The sequence below is a fragment of the Dromaius novaehollandiae genome, chromosome Z, assembly GCF_036370855.1.
Source record: "Dromaius novaehollandiae isolate bDroNov1 chromosome Z, bDroNov1.hap1, whole genome shotgun sequence".
Classification (NCBI taxonomy): Eukaryota; Metazoa; Chordata; class Aves; order Casuariiformes; family Dromaiidae; genus Dromaius; species Dromaius novaehollandiae.
Window position 1 is genome coordinate 73270995 of NC_088132.1, and position 26033 is coordinate 73297027.

Below are 26033 nucleotides of genomic sequence, written 5' to 3' on the forward strand. Positions count from 1 at the left end.
GAAATTCTACCTGAAGATAAGAAAACACATCTTTACTGTGAGGGTGATTAAACACTGGAACAGGTTGCCCAGAGATGTTGTGGTGTCTCCATCCCTGGAGATATTCAAGAGCCGTTCGGACAAGGTCTTGGGCAACTTGCTCTGGGTGACCCCGCTTGAGCAGGGGGATTGGACCAGAGGATCTCCAGGGGTTCCTGCCACCCCTACAGCTGCTTCCTTGCCAGTCCGTCAGCCCCAGCCTGTCCTGGTGTTATCTCATTCCCAGATGCAGGACTCAGCCTTTCCCTTGGTTGAACAGATTCCCGTCACCCCATTTCTCCAGGCCCCATTGAATGGCAGCCCTGCCCTTCAGCATACCCACCATTCCCCCAGCTTGGTGTCACCCATCAGCTTGCTGAGGGCCTTCCCCATCCTGCATCCAGGGCACCAATGAAGGTTTAAGGAGTATTGGCCTTGGGATCAACTCCAGAGGGATGTCACCAGTGACTTGTCACCAGATGGATTGGGTGCCACTGACAACAATCCCTGCAGTCCTCCTGACCAACTATGTTTCCACCCACCTTGTTGTCCCCTCCTCTTGGCCAGATCTTCCCAGTCTGCCAGTGAGGATACTACAGAGACAGCTCCCCGACTCTGGGTTGCGTGACTGCAACCCTGCCATGGGCCCAGGGGACTGTGACCACTTTTGGGGCTGTGGGAGGGGACGAGCTGGTGGTGCTGGGGCCAATGGGAGGGCATTGATAACCATGGCTGTGCCTCACTGGTCCCATCTGGTGCAGCTCTGAGCAAACTTCTCCTTCTGCAGAAACCAGCCTCACTTCTCTTTACACCCCAGAGAGACGGTGCAACTGCAGGGGAGCAAGACCCAGCAAAGCAAGGTTGGAGCCAGCGGGGCCCAGGGCACAGCCAGCTCCTGTCCTCATGGCCCAGAGTGTGGTTTACGCTGACCTGAGGTTTGCCAAGGTGCCCGTGGGACGCAGCACGCCCTGCCAGGCACTGGAGGCAGGTGAGAGCCCCTGGGAGTCCCAGTGCTTCCCACCCTGGGCCCAGGCCTTGCGGACTCACCCGCTCTCCCCTGCCTTCCTCCAACAGCCCTTGGCATGGATGAGGCAGAGAGCCCCTACGAGAACGTGGAGCCAGGGCAGGCACCAGCGGGGCAGGACAGGCAGGGGTCCCAGCCCAGCCCAGGTGAGTGCCCACCCGGAGCCTGGGGCACCCCGGAGAGGCCCAGGCATGGGTAACGGGGGTGTATCAGGGAGCTCTTGCCCCTGTCCTTGAAGAGAGGAAGTGCCCACACCTTTCATGTGTGCCTTCACGCTGCCACTCTGCTGCCCTGCTGCCTGCACTGGCTCTGGGGCAGGAGGGCTGGTGGCTGCATGGGGTTTCCAGGCTTGTGGCTTTCTGTGGGGTCAGCGGAGGAGGCAGCAGGTGTCAATGGCATCTGGTTTTGTCTTGCAGGGCCCTGGCACCGGCTGTGGTCCATCCCTGTGGGGCTGCTGGCAGCCTGCCTGCTGCTTCTGGCCACTGCCATTGCCCTGGGGGGTTGCTGTGAGTAGTGGCTGCTCTGGGCACTGCCTGGCGATGCAGGGTGGCTGGGCAGCGTGGAGAGAGGGAGGGAGCTTTACAGGGGATGGGTCCCATGGGTGGATAGCTGGGGCAGACAGTCCCCCATTCATGCTGCTCAGGGCTAGTGCTAGTGCGCAGTCTGCCCCAAGCTGGCCTGTATCTCCCGTCCCTCATAGGTACCTCCCTTGCCTCCCATTGCACATCTTCCCCACCTTCCTCCTTTTTGCTCATTCCTTTCCCTCTCATGCCAAACCCTGTCTTGCCTTGCTCTGCCTTGTCTGTCTTCCAGCCTTGCCTTTCTCCATCCCCACCTTGCCCAGCCTTGCACTGCTGCATCCTCCCTGCCCTGGTCCTCCCCTGAGCTATCTTCTCCTGCTCCATCCCATCTTGTCCTGCTTTCCCCTGCCCACCCTCTGACCGGACACCCTGCCCACACCATGCCGACCCCTGTCCCATGGCTCCCCCCGCCTGTCCCCAGACTGGCAGGTCACCCGCAAGCTGCAGGACACCTCCCGCGCGCACGCGGCCGAGCACGGCCGCCTCTCGCAGCAGGTGAGCCTGCAGGAGCAGAGCCTGCAGCAGACGCGGCTGGAGCTGGCGCAGGCCAAAGCGGAGCTGCAGCGCGCGTGGCTGGAGGGCAACAGCAGCCAGAAGGAGGTGGGGAGCTTGGACGCCGAGTTGGAGAGTGTCATGGGGGCCCTGCGAAAGATGGAGAGGGAGCTGCAGGACGTGCAGGGGAAGCTCAATGCCAGTGAGACCACCGTGAGCAGCCTGCGCTCCTGCTCAAATATCGGTAAGGCCATGGTGGAGCAGGGACGGGGTGCCACAGGGGACAGGCAGCCCTTGGCAGGGGCACTGGCTTTTTGGCACAGGATGGAGATGGGGTGGCCCAAGGGTGATACTATGCCTGGACCAGAGGCAGAAGCTGCTCAGCCTGTGATGTCTGCTGGGGAAATGCTGGGGGAAATTCCCGGGCAAGGCTGGGAGCATCCCTGAGCACTGCCCGTGCCCCCAGATTGCTGCCCCTCGGGCTGGGTGCTGTACAGAGGCAAGTGCCTCTTCATCTCGGCGGAGAAGAAGACCTGGGAGGACAGCAGAGATGAGTGCAGTAAGAAAATTTCTCAGCTCCTGATCACCAAATCCTGGACTCGCTGGACCGTGCCGGTACTGTGCAGAGGGAGTCAAGGGCAGGGGCTGGGGGTGTCATGCCTGGGGGGCGCCTGGGCACTTCAGCACTGTGCCAGGGGGATGAGTCCTGCAGTGGGCTCGGAGGGTGCAGGGCTGATCCCTGGACACAGCGTGGCAGCGTGTGGCCAGTGCTGGATGCAGGGAAGATGGGCTCTGCCCCCCCACCTCTGGCAATGCACAGGCCGGAGCAGGGCACCTGGGCTGCTCGGATGTCCTGCCACAAGGAGCCCCAGCCCCAAAGGGCTGCGTGGGGAGATTGCACCCCTCAGGAGATGCCTTAGCTGGGGTGGCAGGTCTGTGTTAGCAGCCAATGGAGCGACTGGGTGAGTCTCACGCTCTTTCCTACACTGGGCTGGCCACTGGCACGGGAGAAATGCTCGCTGCAGGGACTCACTGCACTCCTCCTCAGACTGGATACACGATCCCTCTGCTCTGGGCCAGGCACACGTGTACCCCTGCGGCCTCTGGAGACTTGTCCTTCCCTGATACTGGGGGAGGAGGGAGCTACTTGGGGTCAGGGAAGGCCACGTAAGGCCCCTTTTTCCTTTTCCAGAACTTCCTGAAGAACTCGGACACGCCGTACTGGATTGGGCTGTACCAGAGCAGCTTCCCCTGGTACGAGTACGGGTGGCTGGAGGAAGAAGATCCGGACGACGAGGGTGGGACCAGTGCCTGGGTCTGGATCGATGGCTCTCTTTATGAAAGGTACCCAGAGGCTGATTTCTGTGCATCCTCTTGCTGGAGAGGAGCAGACAGGGTAACACCCCCTACGATAAAGCCCCTCTCTTCCAGCAAGGCTTTAAGGGGATTTAAAATCCCACCAATATCCAGTCCCTGCCCCTGGCACAGCTGCTAGGGCATAAAACAAGGTGGGACTGAGAGGAGGTGGGAGCAGCTGTACGCTGAGGAGCTCAGAGGCCATGCAAAGCCTCAGAGGGCACGTGCAGGGCCTGCGCGAGCAGGAGCCAGCGATAGGGGACAAAAGAAACCGCAGGTTTTATTTGGGGTCTAGACAAAGCACTTGAGCACCACATTTGTCTCCTCCTCGAGGGGAAATCAGGTCTTCCCGCCCGCGGAGAGGCCAGGGCTCCTCCCCGCCACGTGCGTGACCTCCCCTTCTCGCCACTGCTTCCTCTTGCGGTGTCTGAAGGCAGTGGGGTGGAACAGGTCTGTCTCGCCGGGTGCTGGGTGCCCGGCCCCTGCCATGTCTCCGGCAGCACCAGCATGGTGCTGGGCAGGGCAGCGCCGCAGCACCCGCCAGCAAGGCAGCGTCTCGGGTGGTCCAAGCCTCCTCAAGGATGACTGTGGTCTCCAGAGCGGAAATGTTCCCCAGCAACAAGGGTAGGCAGCTGAAATCCAATGGGGAGTCACAAGCAATGCAGATCTCCCGGCAGAGGGATTTCTCAGCCCGGCACCCCAAGAGAGGGCAGGGTTGCACTGGCTGAAATTTCGGCCTGTGAGGTTAGTGAGGGGGGACTGGGGGATCCCCCCCTTTGGCTGCATCATTGAAAGTCTCCCCGAACAAGCGTGCGAGGGGGACCCCGCTGTCGGTCTCGGCTGCCTGCAGCGCTCAGCAGGGCCTGGCGGGACGGGCTGCAACATCTCCCTGACACGCCATTTCCTCGCCAGGCCCTGGCAGTGGAAGCCTAATGGGACCTGCGCGATAATAAGCCATGGGAACATCAAACCCACCCAGTGCGCCAGTGCAGACGACTTGCACCTCTGGATCTGCGAGAAGGCGCCAGGCCCGAGCGTCCCGTTCTTCTGAGGACAGCCGCCGGCCCCGCCACCGCTGCAGTGAGTGTGTGAGCCCTCGCCTGCGCCTGGCTCCGCCGAGCCGCGGGCAGCCCTGGGGAAGCAGGGTGTGCTGGGCCCTGGGGTGCGCGAGGAGGGAAGTGAGGAGCTGAGCCAGGCTGGGCTGGTCCAAGGAGCGGGCAGGAAGGGCAGAGGGATGCAGACGCATCCCCAGGGCTGGACGAAGCCTGCTCCAGCCCTCCACTGCACTGGGAGTCCCTGCCTTGTGGGAGCTGGGGATGGGGAGACTTAAGTGACACTCAGCTGTGGGGCAGGAAAGGGGCAAAGTAGGGGAAACCCCTGAGCATGCTGCCTTCCCCAGGAGGCATCCCTGCACCCCTGTGGGAGGGGAGTGCTGGGGTAGCAAGTCGCCGTGGGGCTCTCATCACCCTTTACCTTCCCTTGCAGCGCCCATGCCAAGCGCCTGCTCTGCTTCAGCACTGCTGCACCCCTGCGTGCCGCCCGGACGCGTCACCAGAGCCTGCCCCATCCAGCCTGCCCTTGCTGGCATGAGCAACCCCCCCCCCCCAACTTCACAGTCCACAGGGGCTGCCCGGACGCCTGGGTCCCTCCCTGCTGGCCCCGCTTGTGCTTCTGATCAGGGGCACCAGAGTGACAGGGGCTGGGAGGTCGCCCCGTTGCTCTCTGCCGCAGCCCTCTGACGGCTCCAGCCTGCAGACCGGGCTTGGGAGCCTCCTGCCGCCGAAGCCATGCAGCTGGCACTGCCTGCCAACGCTGGCAGTGTCACCCCCGCAAGCCTCTCTCGAGCCCCCCCCTGCACCCTGCACTCGCTCATCCCAAGCCCGCAGGGGTGCTGATTTGCAGGGGAAGTCACCGTCCCCCCCACCGGCCGACACGGTTCACCAGAGCGGTGAAGGCTCTGCAGCCCAGCCCCACACCTGCATGGGGGGCACAGTGTGCAGGGAAAGGAGTTGGGGGCCAGGAGGTCTCATCCTCTTCACTGGGGCTTCCCATGGCCTTTTCCAGCGTGACGGCTGGTGCATCCAGCCCTGCCCGGGCTGCAGGACACGCTGCCCTGCAGCATTGCCGTGCTGCTGGAGCGAGGCGGGGAACACAGGCCTGGCTGCAGGGGAGCGAGCCGCGAGGCTGACGCTCAGTGCCAGGAGTGTGGAGAGCAGCTGCACGAGGCACCAGCCCAGTGGGCTCTGCTACAGGCACGAGCTGCGGTGCTGAGGCAGGGAAGCAGGAGCAGGAGACGGTGCAGCCCCACAGCCTGCCCCACCGCGGATCCCCTCCCCGTGGCACAGACTTTTAGGTTTGCCACCCCCACCAGTCCCTCACAGCCCTGCAGGGCAGCCCGGGTCCCATCGGACCCAGCTCGGGAGCAGCTCAGCCTCCACTTTCAGGCAACGTACTGGAAAAAACACCTTAGCTCTACCTTGGAGGCCGAGGAGGAACCTGGGTGTGAATGGACTGTCGCCTGCACTTGCGAATTGAGTTTTCTTGCTGGTTAGGGAGCAGAGCACTGATTTTAGGATTATACGTTGTGACAAAGAGTTGCAAAGCAAAAGCAACTCGAGCACTTGCAGTGGTCAGATGCTTTCTGAGACAAGTCATCAGGCCCTTAAATAATTGCGGCACACGTGCACATGTTAAGATGAAGCAAGATAGCACTGCAATGTAACACAGCAGTGAGGCGAGTGCAAAGGAAGTCATGTTCAACCAGGCGAAGACGCTCTCAGCTTATTATGGGGTTGTGTGTACCATATATAGATGATCAATTAGTATATAAATTAGTTTGCTTGAAGAGCAAAAGGGTGTTAAAGGCCGGCTTTTCGGAGGTGACACATGTCATTCCTCTGTCTCGTCTGCTGGCTGAACTCACTTGGCAGCAATAAAGAGACACAGCTTCGATTTTGTTTGCTCTTTTGTGTGCCACCAAGAACAAGAACTCAAGGGCATGAATGTAACAATCCTGAATAATAAACGGGAATTTCACTGAAATGGTTTCAATCAAGATGGCCACTCTGGGGGCACCTAAAACCTGGGGCTGAGCCAGGTGTGAGTGGTGGTCCCTGAGGGACACAGCTGGATCAAGAGGTCCAGCTGCAGCCCCAGAAAGCATGGGCAGGCTAATGCCAGCCTCTGGGGCTAGGCTTCCTTCCCTGCTCCAAGTGCATCTGAGAGACAGAAGCAGCAGCCCAGGGCGCTAGGACATTCAGTTTTATTGAACACTTTAAATAAGCTGGGTATATATTACTAGCAATTATTAATAATAATAATAATAATAAAAAACACAAGAGTTTTGCATTCACCAGTGCATTGTGTGGGAGGGAGGAAAGCCGGCTCCCACCCTTGCTAGGGGCTGGGCAGCTCGGCCGTGCTGCACACAGGCTCCTTCTCCCCAGGCTGCTCCACGGCTGGCCGGGAGGCGCTGGCTGGCCCTGGGGACGCCCCAGCTCGGGAGCACAGCGGTGTCACCTCCCAGGCACGGCGCCGGGGCAGGACAGCACCCTGGCCTCCCTGCCACCGCCCTGCTCTCGACCCCGTGGGCCGCGGGAAGCGTGCTGGCGCGGGGCGCTATACGGCACCGAGAAACCCCAGCCCTGCACATCTTCCCCATGCACTGCCCCGACGGGCATCGCCCCTCTCCCCTGCCCCACCGCTCGCCACGCCGCCTCCCCCCCACATCCGAGACCAGGCATGCTCTCCACACTGGTGGAGCGGCAGCCGGGACGCCCCCCCCCCCCCCCAGCCCGACGGGGCCCCCCAACACACGCACATACACACACCAACCACTCTGTACCCCACCGGGCCCTGCTCAGCCCCCTGGCTGGGCATGCAGACCCAAGAGGCCACGGGGAGGAGAGCAGCATGTTACAGGAGGATGTTGCTCCGGGCGGGGGGCAGCGCCGGAGCGGGGCCACTGCACAACCCCCTGCAAGAGCCTGCGGAGGGGGCAAGCCCTGGGCATGGGGCTCCCGCACCCGTGGCTCAAGTGGGGACAGTGGCACTGCGGGGGAACCAGCCCTGCCGCCCGGGGCGGCGCTGGCGCGTGCCCGAAATGGCGGTGTTATTGCACTTCAGCCCCAGCAACGCCCCGGTGCAGCCCCGGGACCCCCAGCGGGGACCCCCGGGGCCGGGCACAGGCAGGGCAGGGGGGAGCTTCTGCCCTCCCCAGCGGCTCCCCGCAGGCTCCAGAGGATGAACCCTGCCAGGACGCGAGCTCGAGCTCCTCAGCAGTGCCCGTTGGCGTCGCCACCGCAGCACCCGCCGGGGCAGCAGCGGCACCCAGACGTCACGGCCACCAGCAGCGGCTGGGCTCCAGGTAAGCGAGCCACGACAGGCCGTGAGGACCCTCAGGGCTCCCGGAGCGGCCCCACGCTGAGGTCAAGGCGGGGTCCAAGGGGCGCCCGGATGCATCCCCAGCCCCGTGTGTCCCCAGCACTAGGATTGTGCTTCTGGCAGCTTGAGGCTGGGCTCCGCCAGGGTTGGCGCCGGGGGTTTCTGGTGGTAGAGGAGGCTCTTGGCCTCGCAGTTGAGGTTCTGGTAGCGTGGTGGGCTGGGGGTGGGCCGGTGGCAGACGGAGGCGAAGCTGAAGCTGAAGGGCCCCAGGCAGCAGCCGGGGCAGGCCAGCACCTCATCCTGCTCCAGCACGGCACTGGGGCTGTGCCCGGGCAGCATGGCCGTGCGCTCCGTCCGCTCCAGCGCCGCCGCGCAGGGGATGCTCAGCTCGGAGAAGCCGTGCTCCAGCCCGGCACCCCAGGCGAGCGGCTTGCTCACCACCACGTGGTTGTTGTTGAAGAGGAGCCCGTTGGGGGGCCGCGGCTCTGGCGGCCAGGGCTGGGCGCCTGAGGCCGCCGTGCTGATGAAGTTGCTGTTGGGCAGCGTGGGGGGCTCAGGGCTGTCGGGGCCGCAGTCCATCCGCTCCTCCGCAGCGGGGCCCGGCGGGGAGGCTCGCCCCACCACCTCCGGCCCCCTGGTGCGGGCTGGCGCGGGTAGGGGGCTGCGAGGCCGGGGCTCAGCGGGGGCATTGCGCGGGGGCCCCATGCCCAGCGCCAAGCCACCGCGGCGCGGCAGCTCCGGGGAGGCGGGCAGCGAGTGGCACTTGCGCGGGGCTGCGGTGGGGGCCGAGAAGTCACACTGCACCTCCACGGCGGGCTCAGGCGTCACGGGGGTGCTGAGCTGCAGCGAGGCCGGGGGTGGCAGCTCGAAGGTGAGCGAGATGACGGACTTGCTTGGCGTGTCGAAGAGCTTGATCTTCCCACCCTTCAGGTCCTCGCGCTGGGAGAAGGGGTTGACGCGCGGCGGCGTCTCCTTGGTCCTGGCCCCACCATAGGGCTCGGGCGGCCGCAGCAAGGCGGGCGATTTGGGGGGGAACATGTCGGACTGGCTGCGGGACAGGCGCTGGTCCGGCTGCAGGTGCTGTGTCCCCAACTCACGCAGCGGTGACTGCTCGGCGCGGCCTGATGCCCTCCCGGCTACCCCTGGGCAGAGGCACAGCAGCGGGTCACTGATGCCCCAGGGCTTCAGCGGGGTTGGCTCCTTGCTAGCAGCTCCCGCTACGTGGCCGGGATTTGGGGCACCCTATGAGCTAGGGGGGCACCCACCCTGCACAGCCACCCTACTCCTGGGCAACACCACCCTTCTCCACCAGCCCCCACGGCCTGGGCTCTACCCATTTGTGCCTCAGCAGGGTGAGAAATAGGGCTCCACGCTGCACAACTCATCTCCTTCCCCGGGGCACAGCCGGCCAGCTCGGATGCCGGGGGAGGACGTGACAGTCCCTGCTCTTTGCACCCATCCACGGCCTCTCCTGGGGGTGTCCCACAGCCAGGGCCGCGCGCTGGGCCAGGGGCACCCATGTACCGTTCAGTGCGGACGCCGTCCCCGGAGCGGGCAAGCTCTCCCCGTCGATGAAGAGAGCGGCCCTATGGCCCTCGGCCACCAGCTGGTGCTGCAGGATGCCCTCCAGGCACTGCGTGATCTCCAGGAACGAGGGCCGGGACGTCGGCTCCATCTGAGAGCAGGAGGGGTCCCTGGTCAGCTCCCCGACTGCCCCTCTCAGCCCCCCATCATCTCCCCAACCCCTCCACCCCGGGGGATGTGCAAGGCTGCCCACGCTCAGCAAAGGCAGCTCCCGGCCTCTCTCCGCAGCCATGGCACTGCCCATCGGCACATCCCAGGCAGAGTGCGGGGTGCCAGGCTGCCCAGGCAGCGGGAAAGGGGCAGGAGGGATCCCCCGCTGGGAGCGGGGAGCTTCCCCCCACCAGCCCGGGCTAGCCCGCGGCAGAGGCTCACACTGCAGCAGTGGAAAGCGAGCTGGAGGAAGGCCGCCGGGCAGTCGATTCCCACCATGTTGCGGAAAGTGGTGACGTCCAGACCGAAGTCCTGTGCCGGGGAAACGAGGAATCGTGAGGCTGGGTCCAACGGGTGTACCGCACTGCCCTGGGGGACCCAGCACTGCCTGGCCCACCCCACGCTGCATGGACTGTGTGCCACCAAGGGCAGCAAGGACCTGGCAGCACCGTGGCACAAAGTCCCAGCACCCCAAGGGAAGTGGGAGGATGCCAGGACACAGACCCCTCCTGCTCTCTGCCTGAATGCAAGCACCCCCCTAACCCACCTCAGACAACTTTGGGCTCTGAGCGTGCCTACTGCAGGCTATTAGACAGCTTCTCGCCCCAGGCAGCAGCACCATCTGCTAGGAGATGTTATGAACATGGCACCTTCACCCCAAGATGCAGGGCAACGTGCCTCTGCTCAGCACAGGGTGCTGGTCCCCCTTGTTCAGCGAACCAGCCCCAGCCCCAGTGCCGTGCATGCTGCCCTCCTGCCCCATCCCAGTGAGTCACCTCAGTGCGGGGCAAGTAGTCAGGGTCAGCGGGGACGCGAGCGATGGTCTCGCACAGGATGATGCCGTAAGCGAACACGTCGGCCTGCAGAGAGCAGAGAGCCACAGGGTGGGTCTTGCAGCCTTGAGAGGATGTGGCCACCCTCCTGCTGAACGCACAGCTCCCCTCCACCCCAGGGAGCAGCACGGGTGGTCCCTGCTTTGCAGCACCCCTGAGCTGTGGGCTGCGGAGAGCAGAGAGCCCAATTCCCTTGGTGCCTTTCGTGCCCCTTCACATCTCCAGCTGTCCCAGCCCGTGGGCACTCACAGGTCCACCAGGAACCTGCCCAGCAAATCGCCCGCCGCAGCACAAGCCTGGATAAAGCACCGCACGTGGCAGCCTCAGGGCATCACCTTCTCATTGTAGATCTCCCCTCGCAGCACCTCAGGCGCCATCCAGTACGGGGAGCCCACGACGGCCAGTGGCTCCTTCTCACTGCCCTCGCTGTGGGGCACAGCAGCGATGTTATGCGCCACCCACAGCCCCCTGCCCTGGTCCCACGTCCCGCCCTCCAACTGGAACGGCCCAAATCCCCATCTCCCTCTCCCTTTCTGGGCCAACCCTTCTCCTCCATGCACCCCCATCCACCCCACAAACCCATGTCTCCCTACCACTGGGAGCACCCATGCCATTCTCTTCTCCTTCCCCTCCTCGCTAGCCCCCAAACATGTCCATCCACTTCGCGTGTCCCTGCCATTGGGGACGATCCACACCTCCCTCCATCCCTCCCTTTCTAGCTGCATCCCAATCATCCATCCCTCCCCTGGGAGCCCCCACTCCTGCTCCAAGCTGGCTGGAGGCCCCCTGCTCTGAGGACAGGGATGGGACAGGAGGACGCTCCCCACGCACCTGTAGGTGGGAATCTTCTCCGCCAAGCCAAAGTCGCCCACCACGGCCGTGTAGCCGTTCGCCTCACAGCGCACCAGGCAGTTCTGGGGGCAGAGGCGGAGCCCCGTTACACTGTCCCATGGCTGCCCCACAGCCACCCCCACCTCACCGGACACTGCTGCCCAGTGCCCTGGGGCCGCATTGCTCCCTCCAGGAGAGCGCTCGCCAGCAGCACAGCGCAGCCCCTTGTTCCCCGGCACGTGGGCACCCACCTGGGGCAGGGTTCCTGCCGGCTGGCTGTGCCTGGGCAGGTGAGTGTCAGGATGGGAGCTGGAAAACGAGGGCAGTGGGATGCTCTGTACCTTGGAGGTGAGGTCGCGGTGGAAGATGCCCTTGGAGTGCAGGTAGCGCAGGCCACGGGCAATGTCGAGGGCCAGTTTGACACGCATGGACCAGGAGAGGGGCACAGGGCTGTCCAGCAGCTGCTCCAGGTTCCCACCATTGATGTACTGATGAGAAGAACCAGGCCATCATGCTGCTGCATCCCCTCCTAATAAAGCTGGATCCCCACGTCTCTAATTACCTGCCTTCCTCCCCCTGCACACAGCATCCAGCGACTACCCACGGCACAGCCCCGCAGCAGATATGTGCCATAGGGGAAGAAAATGCCCCCACAGCGATCCCCAGCCCCTTCCCAGGCCAGCCTGGCCCTGCCCGCGGGAAAGCCCCAGACTCACGGCCGTTGTCGTGCTCTCACCTCCGTCAGCGCGTGCAGCTGTCCCTGGTGCACACAGACCCCCATGAACCTGGGAGACAGAGAGGGCCCTGAGGGTGGACACTGCAGCGACCATCCCCATGGGATAGCCCAGCCCCAGCAGCAGCTCTAACTCCTCTAGGCAAGAGCTGAGGACACGTCTTAGGAAAGGGGCATCCTCTGCCCACGTGCTGGCCAGATCATGCCCCAGAAAAGGGGCAGCAGCAAGGCCTCAGGGGCACAGATGACGGGAGCCCAGGAATAAATCCTACCTAAGGATGTTGGGGTGTGAGAGACGGTTCATCAGCTGCACCTCTCGCAGCATGTTGCCCCGGTTGCTGGTCAGCTTGTTCATCTTCAGCACCATGATCTGCCCCGACTGGCGGTGCCGCACCTGGGAGGGAGGCAGAGGGGGAAGCTGAGCCCCGTGGATCACCACAGCCACTGCATGCTGCCCCTCTGCCAGCCCCATGGCCGGGGCATGGGCACCCAGTGCCCATCCTGAAGGCCCCAGATCCATCTCCAGCCATGGGGGCTGGAGCCCAGCACCTTGCTTGCCCAGCGTGTGGGACCTCCCAGGAACAGGGGCAACTCAAAGCACAGCAACACCCTCAAAGACCCCAAAGATAACACACAATGCCACCCTCCCAGGGCCACCTGGCTTGTCCCCACTAGGCTGCACTGCCCAGCGCTGCTGGAGAGGCAACGGCAGCTCCTGCAAGCCGTGATGCTGACCCTGCTGCAAGGACAGGCTGGGTGCAGGATTGGGGTGCACTGCGGAGGAGGAAACCAGCTGGCTTTTCCGGACCAGCACCATGAGCCCAGCCAGATCCCACCAGCATGGGGACGAGGACGGAGGAGGCACAGCGGGCCCAAACGGGCCCTGGCGACAGCCGATGTCACCCCAGCACGCGACCCCAGCCCCAAACCCAGCCCCGCGGGGCACAGTGCTTGGGCAAAGCTGTATATTTAGCTTGCCCCAGCCTGACGCTGTCATGTGAGCTGGGGGGCTGGCCCCCGCCAGGAACAGCAGCTGGGAACGTGGCCAAGCATGGACACCCGCCCCGTCCGCCCGGAGCCCCCGGTGCACACGGAGCAAAGGACGGGATCCCCGGCACCGGGCCGGGGGGCTGAGCCGGCACCGGGGGTCTTGTCTGGAGCGGGCAATCGGGGAGGGATGGGAGCTCCCTTGGAGCAGCTGCCGGCGGGGAGCACCCTGGCCGGTCCCAGCGGCCCCCCAGCACACACCGAGCCGCGCACGGAGACGCAGGCATTCCTCGGCGCTGCCGTCAGCTCCCTGCTCTTGCCCTTTTTAGTCGATGCTGTTGGAAGCTGCTGTGCCGGTGCCAGCCCCTGGCCCGCCCCACATACCCCTACCCAGGGATCGCCTGCCTGGACAAAACACAGGGGGCTGGCTAGAGGCCATGGGTCGGAGCGGCCAGCTGGAGGCAGGGTTGGGGAGCAGAGCTCCTGGGCCCCTTCCTCCGCCCATCGCCGTGGCTGAGACCCCACGGCCAGCAGGACTAGCCCCAAGTGGGTCTGTTCTCAGGACAGGGCTCCCCATGCCCCTGTCCTGCCCGCAGCTCAGCACGGGATTGCTGCAGGCCACCCCGGAGCGGCTGCACATCGGCTGGGGGAGGCAGGGGCTCCCCACATGCCCACTGCAGGGGGAGGCATGGCGGTGACGAGTGTGCCCAGAATGGGACATGCCTGTCCCCTACCCCCTGTCCCCATCACGTGCAGAGGGAGGTTGTTGCTGTGGGTCCTCAGTGGCCCAGGCAGGCGTTGGTTTGGGAACATTTGCCCTGGGGCACAAACTGAGATGGGGACCCATGCAGCACCCAAAACCTGGGGGATGGGCAGCAGCCCAACCCCCCCTAACCAAATGGTCTGGGGGGGAATGAGGCCTTTATAAAGATCCCTCATCACGTCCTGGTGCACCAAGGCCAACCATGCACCAAGGCCAACCAGCCCCAGGCAGGGTCAATGTCAGAGGCGATGGCCCAGCCCAAGCCTGCTCTGCCACCACCAGCTCATCAAGTCTGCTGCAAGGCCCTGAATAATTCAGCAGCTGCCTGCCCGCGGGCACCGCACTCAGGTTACACCTGCGTCACCTCCCCAGCCAGCCCCAGCCGGCCTGCCAGGACCCCTCCTGGAGGGCATGGGCCATGTGGAGGGGCAGAGATGAGGATGGGCCTGGGGCACGTGAGGATGGGGTCCCACCAACGCCTGCCACCGTCTGTCCCCACCACATGTGGGGCAGGGGAGGGAAGACAGGTCCCCCCATCCGGTAGCACCCCGAAGAGCAGTCGGGAGCTCCAGGGGATGGCTCCGAGGGCATCCTGCCCCACGTCCATCCCCTGCTGAGGTGGTATCAGACCCTGAGCAGATCAGCCGGTACAGCGGAGGGCACGCTGGGCTGGCGGGCAGTGGGGCACCTCCCAGGCGGGGCACCCGCCCACTCTGTGCCAGCCGGCTCCCGCCGTCCCCACGTCCCTGGGGCTCCCCACACATGCAGGCAGGGCAGCTGGGCAGCTGTGCTCACAAGCAAGACTTTGCATTAACATGGCTCAGCCCAGCTGGGAGCCGCGTGCCCGACGGCCACCCCGTCCCCATCCCCACCGTGGTGGCAGCTTTCCCTCCGCCCCACCCGGCGTGCAGGGCTGCCGGATGCCACGTCCCAAAAACGAGGCTCCCAGCCCGGTCCCAGGGACTGCACGTGCTTTGAGGAGGGGGCCCGCCTCGCCAGAGCGCTGGGCAAAGCATCGGGCCCAGCTGATGGAGAGGGGCAGCTGGAGAGGCTGCGCGGAGCGCCAGCACCCCGCAGAGCGCCAGGACCTGCCTGGGAGCACCCGGCTGCTGCCATCCCCCCAGCCCGTGGCCGATAGGAGCCGAGGGTCCCCCAGCCTGGCCGACTCCCTGGCGCCGGGTGCGGGCCCAGTGCTCCCGACCCGGCCCGCCTGATGGCAACGCCGCCTTCCCACGCCGAGCGGGGCTGGCAGGACCGGATCAGGCGGTTTGGCTGGCACTGGGAGCTGCCAGGCGCCAGCGCCCGGCTCGGCGGCAGACTCAGCGCCGGGGGCCCGCGAGCCGTGCGCCCACGACGGGCATGCCTGCCGGTGCGGGCCACGCTTGGCACTCAGCAGCTGCCCGCCCTGCGACTGGCCGTGTCCGGGCCAGGAGCAGCATCCCTGTGCCAGGCAGCAGCCCCCGCCGGGTGCTGCCTCGGCCCCACGTGCCCGGGGTTGCACCCATGGCCTAATTCCTTGCTAATAAGCCTCCTTCCCTTGCAATTGGCTGGGTCAGAGGCCGAGTGCAGCCACAGAGTGTCTAATGCCTTTAATCCCGGAGGAAGGGAATGACGTGGGAGAGCTGCTGGGGGGAAGGGAGGTCTGGTGAAGCCCCCCCGGGACCCCGTCTCTCCAGCAGCAGGGCTGCAGGTCTCCCCAGCGCACTCCTCCATGGGGTAGAGCCAAGGGGGAGTCTGGGGGACCCCCAGCAACGCCACCCTAACACCCGGGGGGATGTGTGGAGCCCCCCCCAGAGGGAGACAGCAAGGGGTCCGGCAAGGAAAGCCGGACGCCAGCCCTCCTTGCCCCGCGGACCAACCACCGCCACATCCTGCTGAGAGCAGCTGCAACAGGGTCCCGTGGCCGGGAGGATGGGCTGACACCCTGCCCTGGCCAGGCTCAGCTCCAGACATGCTGCAGGTGCGCGGGGCAGCTGGATGCCTGCATCCAGGCCGGCCGTAAGGGGGTTTCCTCCTCCCCTCACGAAGCCCAAGCAGGGGCAGGGAGCGGGCAGCGGTGATTCCCCGGGCCATACACGTCCCCCCTCGCCTCTCCACGCGCTGGCACAGCGCCCAGGCATCCCAGCGCATTCCCTAGAGCTGAGCTCAGCCGGGCAGCGCCGGGCCGGCCGCCTGCCCCCACGCAAGGGCCAGGCAAGCCCTCTCCAGCCCTCTCACTGTTCGCATGATGCTCTCTGCGACACCCCTCCGCCGGGTGCCTCGGCGCCACGACGCAGGGTAAGGCAATGGGCGCGCTCCCCGTCCCATCTGCTGCCAGCACGCCGCCCGCCCGCACAGCTGGGGGATGGGACGGGGCTGGCTGCAGCCCCAGCCCGGGCACAAGGGAGCTGCACTCTTTTAACAGTGGAAATTAGAGTCTTATTTAAAGGGCATGCTAATCAGCTTGAGCAGACGGCGGTCCCTCCCCGCAGCCTGCGCGCCCGTCTAGACTCAGGGCTCCCCGGGGCCCCGCGGCGCAGCCAGCCCCCAGTTCCCGCTTTCACACCTTGCCCCTGGGGAAGCGAAAGGAGCCGGCTGCGCTGCGCAAGGTCTGCCAGCACCCAGGCAGGACATGAAACGCCTAACTCAAAGAATGTTTTCACATGGCAGCTTTCCCCTCCGGTGCTCTCGGGAGCCGCAGCATGGGGAGACCACGTGCGGGGCAGTGCGGCCATCGTGCAGGCGGCCCGGGCGCCGCCAGCCCTGACTGCACTGGCACGGCACGTGCGCTCCCCAAGTGCCCCGTGACAGAGCAGGAAAACTTCCCGTGGGTGCAAGGCCCGGGCTAGTCAGCACAAAGCGTTTCCAGGGCTCCTGGCTGGAGACAGCGAGGCTGGGGCTGCTCCCGGCTTTGCTGTGGCTGGCTGACTGTGGCAAATTCGCTTCCTCCTTGCCTGCCTTAGTTTCCCCATCCGTGCTGTCTGTGTCACGCCGCTCCACCCTCCTTCGTAAAACAAGGCAAGGTCCATTTATGAAGGGCACTAGATAAGACCAAGGGAGCTGTGTCATTAGTTGCGCTGCCAATTTGGGAGTAAATACGAAATCTCAAAGGTTGGTGGAGAAGGGAACAGAGACGGGGCAGGCGACAGCAGGGCTGCAGCGATCGCTCGAGGTCTGTCCACGTGGGAAGGCTTTAGTTGCAGCCAAACGCCCCCGGCACGGCGGGTTTGGGGTGCTCACTCAGCTGAGCACACCAAAGGGCTGAGCCCTGGGAAGTGGCGTCTCTGCAGGATGGGGGGGGCCGCTGTGCGACGCTGAGGCATGAGGGGCAAACAGCTGGATGGAGCAGAGACCTCTGGATACAGCCCCTAGAGAACGAAGCCAGGATACGACCTGTAGCCCTAGTGCCTACTTTAGACTGGACATGGAAAAGTTGGAGAGAGATTTGGGAAAGACGCAACAATAGTTTAACGGCTAGAGAAAATGTCTGGCAGAAACCCACCAGGCTCAATATGCTCAGTCTAGCAAAGAGACAGAGGCGGCTCGCTGCAATGTCCGTGTACTCGAGAAAACCGGTGGGCCTGGCACCTCTTAAATGGTGCCGAGAAAGGCAAGGGAAACCGGCTGTTCCAGGGAGTAACAGGCCCAGCACCATGACTGAGCAGGGCATTAGTCAGGGACCAGCCCCCTGGGAAAAGGGCAGCCTCTGTCGCCGGCAGCTCCGGACAGCCCAAGAGCTGCACTTAGCTGGAACAAGCTAAGGCTCAACCCAGGGGTGAGTTTGGGGTATCCGGGGCTCACACACAGTAAGCTAACGGGTCCTTCTGGCTTCTGGTCTGGGAACGCAGTCAGACCCCCATGACAATAACCCCATTAGCCTGCCTGGCCCAGGCTCAGCTCCATACCTGGCCCTGCTCGAAACAGGGATGAGCTACCTCAAAAGGGCCACAGGTGCCCGGGTCCCTTCCCAGTCTCCCACAGCCACTCGCGAACAGCTCACAGATGCTGGCAGTGCACAGAGGCAGCCCAGGCCCAGCTGGGGAGCCATGAGTGGAGGACGGGACTGGCATGGTGCCCAGGCTTTTCGTGGGATCGGGGGGTACTGCAAAGCTGGAACGAGGCAGGACCCAGAAGCCGCAAGGAGGGAGCTGCAAGTACCCACAGCCCTGGAAAACACGACAGAAGCAAGGGAGATGGGAGGAAGCGGGGTCCTGCCCTGCCCTGCAAAGCTGTACCTTCCTTGCTATAACCTGTATCCTCCTCAGGGATGTGTCACACAGCCGAACCCCAGCGCAGATCTCAGGCCTGCCTCGCAATCCTGCTGAGATCTTGGACTCAGCTCACTGCACACTGCACGCGCACGAAGCCCCATCTGGCCCCCTCCTGCCACTGCCTCCTTCCCTGCACACGCACTTCGGCTCCTGCTGCCTGAACCAGCTCCCACCTCAACCTCCACAGCTCCCCCAAATCCTACGAACATATGGCCCTGCAAGGATAAGAACAACTTAGGGGGAGAAAGATCATTTTGTGAGCTCCTGCAAGACCTGGAGAAGCAGAAACAGTGAGGCCGAGAGAGACCGTGGCCTGGCAGAGACACGGCAGCATCCATTATTAAAGAGCTATATCCACGCCTGACATTATTAAATGCCTCCCTCTGCTCCAAGACGCTAACACACCAGCCGCACGCTCCAAGCCCGAGATCAATAGCAGGAACCTGGCCAACGGAAAGGCCACAGGCCGAAGGAACCAGAGGGATCACAAGGAAAAGGGACCCCTCTGCACATCTGCCACAGCCTGGACCTCTCTGCACGTTTGCCACAGCCCCTTGCAGGTCTCCCGTGGCTGGAAGGAACTGTATCTTGGGATTTACTGGCTCCCCAGGGCTGAGCCTGCCGGGCAGCCGTGCTGGGGCACAGCTATCTGGCCAGCACCCTGCACGTGGGAGCCAAGCTGGGAGCGTGGCCCTGCTCAGGGGCACAGCACAGCGCTGCCAGGATCTTGGAGACCGCAGGGGAGCCCTGTGCAGCCCAAAGACGCTCTTTGAGGGGGGTGAAGCCACAAGAAGCATGGCTTAGAGGTAATACTTGCCCGAGGGCTTGTGGCACCTTGAGCGACCCTACAGACAAAAACAACATGTGCACACACCTCCTCTTTGAGAGGGAGAGGCAGCTGTGGCAGCGGAGCACAGCACAGCCCCGCGTCTGCCACCCAGCTCCCCTCACGCCTCACCAGCAGCACGTGGGCTGGCAAGGTACCATCACCCCGCACCTCTGCAACACTATTGCCCCACGCTGGGGACCCTAAGCTCCACACCAGCACCCACGCACCCCGAATCGGGGTGCAGGCCACAAGTGTCCCTGCTCCAGCAGCTTGCACCCCCCCCCCCCCCCCGAGCCACAGAGAGCTCCTGCAGGGGACAAAGGCAGCTCTAGGGCCACAGCTGGGGGGGGCAACTGTGGGTAGCCTGACCTGACCCAGCTCCTGCGCTGCACTACAGCATCAAACTGTTCTCCCAGGCCCGGTCACCTTCAGCCGGCTCCAGCGGGGCGCCCCGCTCATCTCTGCTCAGCACAGGCTGGAGCAGGCCCAGCCCCAGGACTGGCAACACTGGAAATCACCTTGGACTCGCAGCAAACACTGCCGGCATCTCTTATCACGGGCACAGCCCAGCCCCGTGCTGGGCCTAGCAGGCCGCGAGTTACGGGCTCAAGACAGAGGTCCCCTGGCCAAGCCTGCCTGCTGCCCCCCACATGCCTGGGACCCCCAGGCAGCCCCGCTGCGACCCCAGCTGCAGCGCTTCCCGGTGCGCTGCCTTCCCTGGCTGTAAACAGCCCTGGTGCTCCCCTCCCCCTGCACGGAGGGAGGGAGGGAGGAACAACAACATCAGCAGGGACAGAGCTCCCCAGCATCCCAGGGCGACCCGCTCTCCCAGCCCCTAAGTTCCTGCCAAGCAGCTTCAGCCCCGCACCCCTGCCCAGGCACCACCTTGCCCCCATGCACAGGCAAGAGCAGCCCCCCACCTGCCAGCAAGGTGCAACCGGCACGGCGTGGGCCTCCCCACGTAGCGGAGCTCCCCTCCCACCCAAGGGTGGCCAGCGGCATGGGGGGCAGACCCCTCGTCTGGGTCCCACCAAGGCCTTGCCACGGATGAGGCGGGGAGGAGGAGGAGGCTCGCGAGGGGCCCCCAGGGCTGCCCAAACCCTCACCCTCGGCGGCGGGGCAGCCGCCCTCCCGGCGCCCAGTCCCGCGAGCGGGTCGCCACCCCGACCCCGGCCGCCCCGAGAGAGGCAGGGCGGCGGGAGGCCCCGGGAGCACGGAGAAGACCCCGCGCCCCCCGCGCACACCTTGAAGACCTCGGAGAAGAAGCCGGCGCCGATCTTCTCGCAGTAGAAGTCGTCGATGCGCGCCAGGGTGGAGACGGCGCTGCGCAGCGCCCGGTAGGAGGAGGGCCGCAGCCGCCCGCAGCCCGGCCACGGCCCCGCCGCCTCCCCCTCGCCCTCCTCGGGCCGCTCCCCGCGCAGCGCCAGCCCGGGCCGCCGCGCCAGCTTCTCCCACTCCATGTCGGCCCCGCCGCGCACCCCCAGCGCCATTCACATCGCCCGGCGGCGCGGCGCGGCCCGGGCAGCCCCCGCGGCGCGGCGCGGCCCGGCCGCAGCAGCAGCAGCAGCAGCCGCCGCCCCGGTTCGGCTCGGCTCGGCTCGGCTCGGCGCCGCTAGCGGCGGCGCGGGACCGGCGGCGCAGCGGGGCGCACGGCGCTCATGCCCGGGCGGCGGCGCCCCGACCCCCGCCGCGGCCCGGCGCTGCGCCTCCGCCGCCCCGAGCGCAGGCACCGCCGGGGCGGAGCCGGGGCGGGGACAGCCCTTAACTCCTTGGGCACCGCCGCCGGCGCCGCCGCCCGGCACACGCCCCCCCGCCGGCCCCGCCGAGCCCCCACTCCGGCGGGCCGCGGGGGTCCCGCTGCACACGCACCGGCCCCTGCGCGGGAGGGCCCCGTTGATGCAGGCTCTGGTATGGCCGCACGCTCGTCACCGGGACTGACCCCGTGTATGCGGGAGTGCTTCTCCCCGCACACCCACCCCTGTGTGGAGGGTGCCCCCGAAGGGTCTGCCCTCCCTTACCCCAGCCCACCCTCACCAGCAGGTGCCCAGAGCAGAAGGGAAGCGCAGCCTTTTCGTGGTGGCGTGTTCCCCACAACCCAGCTGTCCACAGCTCTGCTTGTACCCACCATCAGCTACTCTGGCCTCCCCCCGTCTCCTCCACTGCAGGACCTCTGGCATCCAGGGACAGGTGGCTCTTTGGGGCAGTTCAGATCCAGTGGGCATCAGGCTTGAGTCCTAGGTGGGAGACAGGCAGCACTGAAAGGAGACAGGAGCTGGGAAACTGCAGCTGGTGCTAAGGGTGCCTCAGGGTATACCAACACACAGTGGGGTCTACCTTGTCCAGTGCTTCTTTTGCCTCTCATTTCTTCCTTTCCTCTGCTCTCTCACATCTCCCCGTCTTCCCTCTGCTTCTTGTTCTACCCCAGGCCTTTTCCCTGCTCCCCAGCTGATCTGTCCTGCCCTTCCTGCACAGGGACTCCCTGCAGCTGGATCCACCCTTGCTCCGTCCCACGCATCTCTCTGCTGCTCTCCTTGGCATCCACCTGCCTGTGCCGGTACAGCCCTGCCCCAGCTGCCTGCCCAAGCACTGCAGCAACCCTCACACGCTGCCCTTCCGCGGCTCCCCACAGCTGTTTTGCTCCAGCTGTTTCCCTGACCACAGCACAGCTGTCTCCCCACACCCTGCCTGGCTCTAGCTGCTTTCCAGGCTGGTCTGCAGCCTCTGGGCATTTACAGGAAGCCCCATGGCCATGTCCCCAAGGTGACCACAGATAGGGGCCTTGCTCCAACCTCCAGCAGGGTGACTGCAGGGGATGAGGGTTAATCCTGCCCGGTGGAGGTGGAAATGCCTTTCTGGCACAGGGAATGTCTCCTAGCATGGCATTTTTGGGCAGAGCTCAGCTCCCAGGTACCACAAAACACAGCATAGGCACCAGGAACCAGGAGCTAGGAGCCCTGGCCTCTCCTCGCCCCAGGCAGGTTAGAGCAGGGGAGCTGAGAGCTGCCTCCGCCCCGCCAGGAATGCATGGTGTTCCCCTTATTCCAGCTCTGTAGAAGGCAGTGTGTCTGTGCAGGGCAAGTTTCCTGGGCGTGGGGAGATGGAGCTGGGGCAGAGCTCTGCCAGCCCTTATCTCGCAGGGTCTGCACCATCCCTTTCCTCCTACAGCTCCAGCCTGATGCCTCTGCCTGCAAGGGTGATTGATGGCATGTGCCAAGGGAGTGGGGGAGGCTGCTACTGCCTAACCAGGCTGTGCAACAAGCTGTGTTCCTGGGCTTGCTGGGCTTCACACACCTGTCCTGCTGACAACAGTCGTACAGAATGACAGGAGCAGCTTTACAGGTCTTGTGCTATGGCTGCACAGGAAGGGCACAGAGAGAAGAGACCAGTCTTTGCGTGAGGGGACGGGGGAGGTATGGTGTGCTGCAAGCTCTGCCCTTCCAGCACAAGAGCCAGCTGCATCTGCTCTAAAGGCAGCCAGCTCCTTCCCTTCCTGCCCTGGCTCAGCCCTGGTGCTGGAGAGGCCTGAGCATCCGGCTGTACCCAGAGCCTGGTGACCTCCAGCTCCTCTGTGGCGTAAGGAGCAGTACAGAGGAGCAAAGGCAGCTCAGTCAGGGCCAAGGCAACACAGGGGCAGGGATGCAAGCAAACATTGCCACAGTCCGGGGATAAGCACTCCCATCTGTCCACCCAGGCAGGACAACGCTGCCCTAGAAGGCTTGGCACCATGGTCTTTGCATGCACCTTCTCCTTCTCCCTCGATTGCACATGAGCAGTGGCCCTGCAAGGGACAAGGCAACTCAGCAGAGATACAGAGTCCTCTCGCAGAGGCATCTTGCAGAGAGGAGCTCAGAGGCACTGCCTGTTTAGGGCTCCTGCTGCTTACAAGTGACTGGGTTTACATCCAATTAAGCTGTAACGGATAAATTAAAGCCCTGGAGACAACCCCGACTGTGGAAATTGCTGCTGCAGGATTTACAGTCCCTTCCCTCATCAGCACCAGTAACTCTACTGTGCTATTTCTGCCTCTGTTATTCTGTTCCTGCCTGACACAGCAGTGTTGGGCTGAGACATGGCTGAAGGTCCCCACTGCCACAAAGCCCTCCCATGGTGCAGGCAGGTATGGTCTGAGCAGCTGGGTGCAAAGCAAGGCTGAGCCTGCAGCAAACCACGAACTGAGCTCCTCGAGCCCTGGAGAGGGAAAGGAGGAAGCAGGTCTCCCTGGCTGTGCTTTGCTCCTGTGGAGCCACAGGGGGAGAGGAGGGGAGCTGTGTCCTCTTTGCCCTTCTCTGTCTGGGCTTCGCACCATCCCCCTCTCGTGAGGAGGAGGCTCCGTGCTGAACAAACAACACCTCCGTTCTGCCTGCATGCATGGCGGGGCTGGTGCATCACCCAGCTGTGAGGCTGTTGTGGGGCAGCAGGGGCAAGAGCGTTAAACAGCCCAGGGAGATCAGTGCTCGGAGAGATGCAGGGATGTCTTGTCAAGAGCAGGGCACTCCATTGCTGTGGTGTGGCAAGGCTGCGTGCCGGGCAGCAAGGGGTGCGGGGTGTGGGGGGGTCCATGCAAAGAGCCTGGTGCTCACTGCACCCCATCTCTACTCCACACCAGCACCTGCTGCACTGGGTCCTTGGGGCCAGACCAGTGACAACCCAGCCTGAGCCAAAAGCATTCCGCACCTGGTGTACAGGACCCAGATCTGGAACCGCCCGCTCCTCTGCATTCATGTGCAGGGAGCCCAGCCGTACCTGAGGCTCTTCCTCAGCAAACACAAGAAAATCAACGGCTGGTGCAATTGTGTGTGTGGCAATGTGGCAAAAGAGATGAGGCTGTCAAAGGAGGACCCCACCCAGAAGATCTCAGGACCTGCCCCTGTCCTGCATGTTCCCCAGCCCCCTGCTTATGAGAGGGACAGACAAACATCTCCCTCTCTTGTCCCATATTGTTGGGAAAGGGCTGTGTGGGAAATGGGAAAGGAGGGCACAGTAGGGTCTGTTGCAACCTGTTAGAAGGTCTGGGCAGTGCAAGCATCCCGGAGTAGGTGAGAGAAGGTCCCAACCTCAGTGGTTCAGGTGCAGCCCGGCTCTGCCCAACAGCACACAGTGCAGGTGAAGCAGCAGGACTACATTTCCCAGCATGACCTGCGCTGCCTACTTCAGCAAGTGCAGGGAGGTGCATGCTCTGCACCCTGCACCAGGGCTGCAAGCTGCAGCAGCCCACATGCAGCTGCGAGCAGGGGTTGGTATGGTCCCTGCTGTGCAGGCACGCTGCTGCCTCTCTGTTCCCTCCCTAGCACTCCAGCTGCAAGGCCAATGGGGGACCATCCACAGTGGGAGGGCTGCAAATATTTGTTTTGTCACTCATTTTCTATGAGCAAAGTCGGCCCAATACCCGGCAAGGCAGCGTTTGCTCGCTGACTCCTATTATCTGCTGTTGATGCTTCTCACACTTGGGTGCCGGCACACTGACATCTGCAGAGGCAACACCTGCATCCTACCCCCATGTCTTGCAAGTGGTTAGTGATTTCGGCTCCCTGCTTTGCCTGTCCCCAGACATGCCCCAGTGCCCCTGCCAGGAAGCACAATGAGACGGCTGAGAAATGAGCAGCCGATGCTTGAGCCCAGCTGAGCAGGTGCCTGCTGGAAGCCCTGGGGGCTGTGCATTTGAAAACACTGAAAACATTGAAAAAACACTGAAAAAAAAGGGTTAGGCAGCCCTGGTCATGCCTGCACCATCTGTGACCATGGTGACACAGCACACAGCCATGTGAGCACGTCTAAGTACTTGCAGTGAACCAGCGCTGTGCAGAGCGTCACTGGTCACCAGCTGCCCAGGCCAGAAACATGGCCTCATGCCAACCAGGTAGGGGAAATCTTTAATTCTGTAGTCTGCAGCATCTCCCACCCTGGTCCTGATCCAGCTTGTCTTGTTTATCTCCCAGTATGTGCCATGCTCCCATCCTCCTCCAAGGCTGCCCAGCTGGTAACAGAGCTCTTCCTTGCCCTCCTGACCTGGACCTGGGCAGCCGGGCTCTCAGCAGCTCCACACTCATCCTGGGAGGCTGTGCCAGTCTTGCTCCATTCGCTTCCCCTTTCCAGCCTATTAGTAATACTCCCCAGCCACAGTGCAGCATCCCTGAATTGCTTGTGGTTCTGCCAGACGTAAGCCAGGAACAGAGATGCCAAGAAGCTGGTCTGGCTGCGGCGGTGAGCAGAAGAGGACCACATCAGAGGCCTGCACAGGGCAGGCTTTGGTGAGCTGGGGAGCAGCCCTGTGACCCACACACTGCCAGCTGCAGGAGAGCAGGGCAGGCAGCGAGGCCTTGTGTGCTCAGCAGGACTTGGCCAATGGTGTTGAGAAACAGCTTTCACCTGTGGTTCATCGCTGTGCTTTGATCTGCATGACTTGCCATTCCTTCAGGGAGGAACTCCAAAGCCTCACAGTGATGTACAGGGAAAGGCCAGTGAGAGTGTTCATAGCTCAGCACAGTGACTGCCAGGGACCCTACAGTAACAAACCAGCATGCACAGCCCACCCCAGAGACCCTACATTAACAGCCAACATCCTCAGCCTTGATCTGGCTTCCTTACTCATCCTAGATCGGAGAAAAGGACACCTCCCTGGAAGAAAGCAATGCATCAGGCTGGGAAACTTTGCCTGCGGGCTCTGAGCAAAGACTGGTCAGGAAGGGTGCACCCCATCCTGGCCACAGCTACATGAATGAGAGACATGAGTCCATGCAGCCCTGCTTATTTTCCCAGATGCCTGAGCAAGGGCTAGGTGCTGCAAGAGGCTCCCCCACTACCAAGCCAGCAGTCACTCAGGCTACACCTCTCTGAGTAACTCACCTAACCAGGCACAGGCCTGAGCACGGTCCTGTCAACAGCTACACCGTTTAGCTGCCAGCATACTCTCTGGCATAGTTTTGGACTGTGCCAAATAGGACAGGGCTCTTTTTAGGGAAAGTCATGGGCCAGGATAAGTCCCCATAGGAAGCATGGACACTGCCATCTTTGGGGAGAGAGGAGAGTTCAGCCACGTGCTTGGCCTCATGCGACTGCCGCCTTCCCATTCAGCTTCTCCCCAGCTGCATGCTGGGGTGCAGAGGAGCAGGGTGAGGGTGCTGGGATTTGTGCGGTCACAGGAGCCTTTCTCCTATAGGTTGCCAGAGCCAGGGCCAAGTGGGCAAGGTGCTCTGTCCATGTGCATGGGGTGTTGGAGAGG

General features: G+C 63.7%; 2 protein-coding genes across 2 annotated transcripts; one reads left to right on the top strand and one right to left on the bottom strand.

The window, feature by feature from the left end:
- Positions 1-921: 921 nt before the first annotated feature.
- On the top strand, positions 922-5047 carry LOC135324891 (B-cell differentiation antigen CD72-like). The gene is made up of 8 exons (XM_064501942.1): positions 922-1006; positions 1093-1188; positions 1459-1548; positions 2045-2359; positions 2582-2730; positions 3308-3459; positions 4384-4551; positions 4957-5047. The coding sequence occupies exons 1-7, from the start codon at positions 922-924 to the stop codon at positions 4520-4522; spliced, it is 1026 nt and encodes a 341-aa protein (XP_064358012.1). The 3' UTR covers positions 4523-4551; positions 4957-5047.
- Positions 5048-6716: 1669 nt separating this feature from the next.
- LOC135324751 (dual specificity testis-specific protein kinase 1-like) lies at positions 6717-20570 on the bottom strand. Its single transcript, XM_064501626.1, has 10 exons — positions 20059-20570; positions 12258-12379; positions 11989-12037; positions 11594-11740; positions 11253-11335; positions 10757-10847; positions 10365-10448; positions 9811-9900; positions 9379-9529; positions 6717-8996 (listed from the first exon to the last, which is right to left on the bottom strand). Exons 1-10 carry the CDS (start codon positions 20302-20304, stop codon positions 7957-7959), a joined length of 2103 nt encoding a protein of 700 aa, XP_064357696.1. The 5' UTR covers positions 20305-20570; the 3' UTR covers positions 6717-7956.
- Positions 20571-26033: the final 5463 nt, after the last annotated feature.